The sequence below is a fragment of the Colobus angolensis genome, unplaced genomic scaffold (genome assembly GCF_000951035.1).
Source record: "Colobus angolensis palliatus isolate OR3802 unplaced genomic scaffold, Cang.pa_1.0 Scaffold148, whole genome shotgun sequence".
Taxonomy (NCBI): domain Eukaryota; kingdom Metazoa; phylum Chordata; class Mammalia; order Primates; family Cercopithecidae; genus Colobus; species Colobus angolensis.
Window position 1 is genome coordinate 4,531,496 of NW_012114577.1, and position 3,315 is coordinate 4,534,810.

Genomic DNA, 3,315 nt, shown 5'->3' on the forward strand with positions numbered 1-3,315 from the left:
TATTTGTAACTACTGTATGACAGGCCTTAGTTTAGGTTTGTTTGTTTGCTTGGAGACAGGGTCTCATTCTGTCGCCCAGTGGTGTGGTGTTATCATAGCTCCCTGAGGTCTGTAACTCCTGGGCTCAAGTGACCCTCGTGCTTCACCCTCCCAGAGTAGTAGGGACTGCAGGCATGTACCACCATGCCCAGCTAATTTTTTTTTTTTTTAAGACAGAGTCTTGCTCCATCACTCAGACTGGAGTTCAGTGGCGCAATTTCAGCTCACTGCAGCTCTGCCTCCCAGGTTTAAGCGATTGTCCTGCCTCAGCCTCCCAAGTAGTTGGGTGCCCGCCACCATGCCTGGCTAATTTTTGTATTTGTATTTGTGTTTGTTTATTTATTTATTTTGAGATGGAATCTTGCTCTGTCGCCCAGGCTGGAGTGCAATGGCACAATCTCAGTTCACTGCACCTCCGCTTCCTGGGTTCAAGTGATTCTCCTGCCTCAGCCTCCCTAGTAGCTGGGAATACAGGCACCCGCCACTACGCCTAGCTAATTTTTGTATTTTAATTAGAGACGGGGTTTTGCCATGTTGGACAGTCTGGTCTTGAACTTCTGACTTCAAGTGATCCACCCACCTTGGCCTCTCAAAGTGCTGGGATCCAGCTAATTTTTAAATTATTTTGTAGAGACTGGGTCTCAAAATGTTGCATAAGCTGGTCTTGAACTCCTGTCCTCAAGCAATCCTGCCACCTTGGCCTCCGACAGTGCTGAAATTGCATGTGTGAGCCACCGTGCCCAGTCAGTATTTTCACATAAACATTATTTCAGTGAATTATCACAATCTTGCAGACACTTACAGACTCAGTTTTGGTTTCTTACTTAATGTAACACAACCTTACGGTGACAGGTCCATCAGCAAAATCCAGCATATTTGACTCTATGATGACCAAATGTACTATCTCCATTTATTGGAAAAGGAAAATTGGAGATCAGTGAAGTTATGGAAATATGAAATTTTTCACATGATTCTGAGATTGGGCACTATCAGGAAATGTTAAAAATGTCCATTTTCTTCTTTTTTTTTTGAGACAGAGTCTTACTCTGTCGCCCAGGCCAGAGTGCCATGGTACAATCTTAGCTCACTGCAACCTCCACCTCCCAGGTACAAGCAAATTCTTCTGCCTCTGCCTCCTGAGTGGCTGGGACTACAGGCATGTGCCACCATGTCCAGCTAAGTTATTTTGTATTTTTAGTAGAGGCAGGGTTTCATCACATTGACCAGGCTGGCCTCGAACTCCTGACCTCAGAACTCCTGACCGCCTACCTCAGCCTCCCAAAGTGCTGGGATTACAGGTGTGAGCCACCACACCCAACCCAAAAATGTCTATTTTCAACAGTAAGGTTTAAAACACTCTTGGACGGCAAGAGAAATAAAAGTCGAAGGACATATTATGACAGCAAATTGATTGTGTGGGAACTCTGGTGAATGAGAATCAGTTTTAAATTACTTTTTTTGTAAAGTGCAAAACAATAGCAACCATTTGTATCATACTTTATAGTTCGCAAAGCACATGGGAAAAATAAAAGTAATGATGGGGATCGTTGAAATTCATAGGAAAGGAGGCACAAGGAATGGAAAATGAAAGGGAATAGTAACCTACATAACTAGTCAATCTTCCTTAAAAAACAAAAACAAAAAAACCTTAAAATATACCGCCCATCTTCTGTTTGATATAATGCAGAATGGGAATGATAAAAAGATGAATTAAGGTTCAGAGTTTCAAAAAGCAAACCAGCTCTAGAGCAATGCTTGAGGTTGGGCTGCTAACAGGCCCACTTAGTGTTTCCTGACAGCCAACGTCAGAATAATTCCATCTTCATGAGAAGTACAGAAAGAACCACAAACAAACCTCCAAATTGATTCTAAGATAAAATACCCTTTAAAAAAATTTCCCTTCCTATCCGAAGGCAGACCAAGAGGAAGTTTTTCCTCCCACCCACAAATTCCCCCAGAGAGCTTTCATCTAGAAGGTTTGACTCTGGCTAGACAACCAGCGAGCATCTTCTTGGAACCTCTTGCTTCTTCCATGGCAAACTCCAGAGAATAAGAAGCCAAACTCAAGATTGCCATGGGCCTCAGGAAGACTAAACAGATGGGGAGAGGCACTAAAGCTCCTGGTCACCAAGACGGTATGTAGGCATTTGCTGTCTTCCTGGATTTCTCAGAGCTGAGTTTTTAGCAAGAGGTTGCTTATTTATGATAATTTTCGGATATATTATACACTAAATAATGTGTTATTATCTTTTTCGACCCAACTTTTATCTTTCTGTTCTTATGTGCGAAGGCAGAGAAAGATTATTTAGAGCTCTTCAAAGATTCCTATTTAATGTAAAATGCCCGTCGCCTTCCTATAATAGACTTATGATGGATGATAGTTTTAGTTAAAATATAGCAATCTTAAATATATTCTTCATAACCAATTCCAACGTGTTCCCCCTTAAGTAATGGGTATAAAACCCCACTTAAACGTAGCATTTTAAATATTTGAAGCCATCCTTTCCGAGAGAACCCGAAGTTGTTTTTTCTAGGGAGGCTGTGAGTGTGTATCGGGCCACTTGTTTTCACTCCTTTTGTGCAGCACTCACCCTGGAGGTCATATAGTAGCTAATGCCAAAGAAAAATCAAAATGGAAAGTACCAGCGTGTGCCATCATGCAGCAGCAGAGTCTGCTTAAAGATCAGGAAATTGTCTAAATATCAGCTCGCCGGCGGGCATCTCGGCCCAGGCCTGTGTAAGGGGAGTTCTGGTGTCTCAGCTGAGGGCGTGATTAGGGAGCCGGGAAAGCGACCCGCGACTGCAGCCGTTTCTTAAGGCCAGTCCTTCTCCCGCAGTCTGTCCCGAGCGGCAGTCGTGTCAGCCCCCCGCTAGGACCCGCCCAGGGGGACGTGGGCACCGGACAGGACGCGCGCTCCGGGCGTTGGGGACGCCCGGGACACTCGGGGCCCCGCCTTGCGTCCCAGCCCCGGGTCGCGGCACCCCGGCTCCCGCCCCGCTCCTCCGGAGGGAGGTACCGAGGGACGCGCAGCGAAGGGGCTTTGCTAATTGCCAAAGCAGGAAGTGAGCTCGTGGAAGAAGCGAAGGAGGAGAAGAAGGAGGGAGGGGAAGGCGGAGGAGGGCAGGGGCGCGCAGAGCCGCGGTTTGCTCCAGGCACGTCGGAACCGCAGGACTTTTCATCCCCGGAGGCCGGCCAGCCCCGCTCGGACGCTCGTTTGCCCCTAACCCGCCCCCATGGCTTCACCGGACGACCCTCTGCGCGCAGGTAAAGGGACA

The 3,315-nt window shown here is 46.7% G+C and overlaps 1 protein-coding gene across 2 annotated transcripts in view; it reads left to right on the top strand.

Annotated features, from left to right (window-relative positions):
• Positions 1-1,946: 1,946 nt before the first annotated feature.
• Positions 1,947-3,315, top strand: part of EDARADD (EDAR-associated death domain) — an 87,102-nt gene continuing 85,733 nt past the window's right edge. Inside the window, exon 1 of one of the 2 annotated variants that reach the window (XM_011935737.1) lies at positions 1,947-2,174. In XM_011935737.1, coding sequence (XP_011791127.1) covers positions 2,114-2,174 — 61 coding nt within the window. In that variant the 5' untranslated portion in view covers positions 1,947-2,113. Of the gene's footprint in view, positions 2,175-3,224; positions 3,305-3,315 lie in introns of those variants that run through there. The other variant, XM_011935739.1, reaches the window with a different exon arrangement.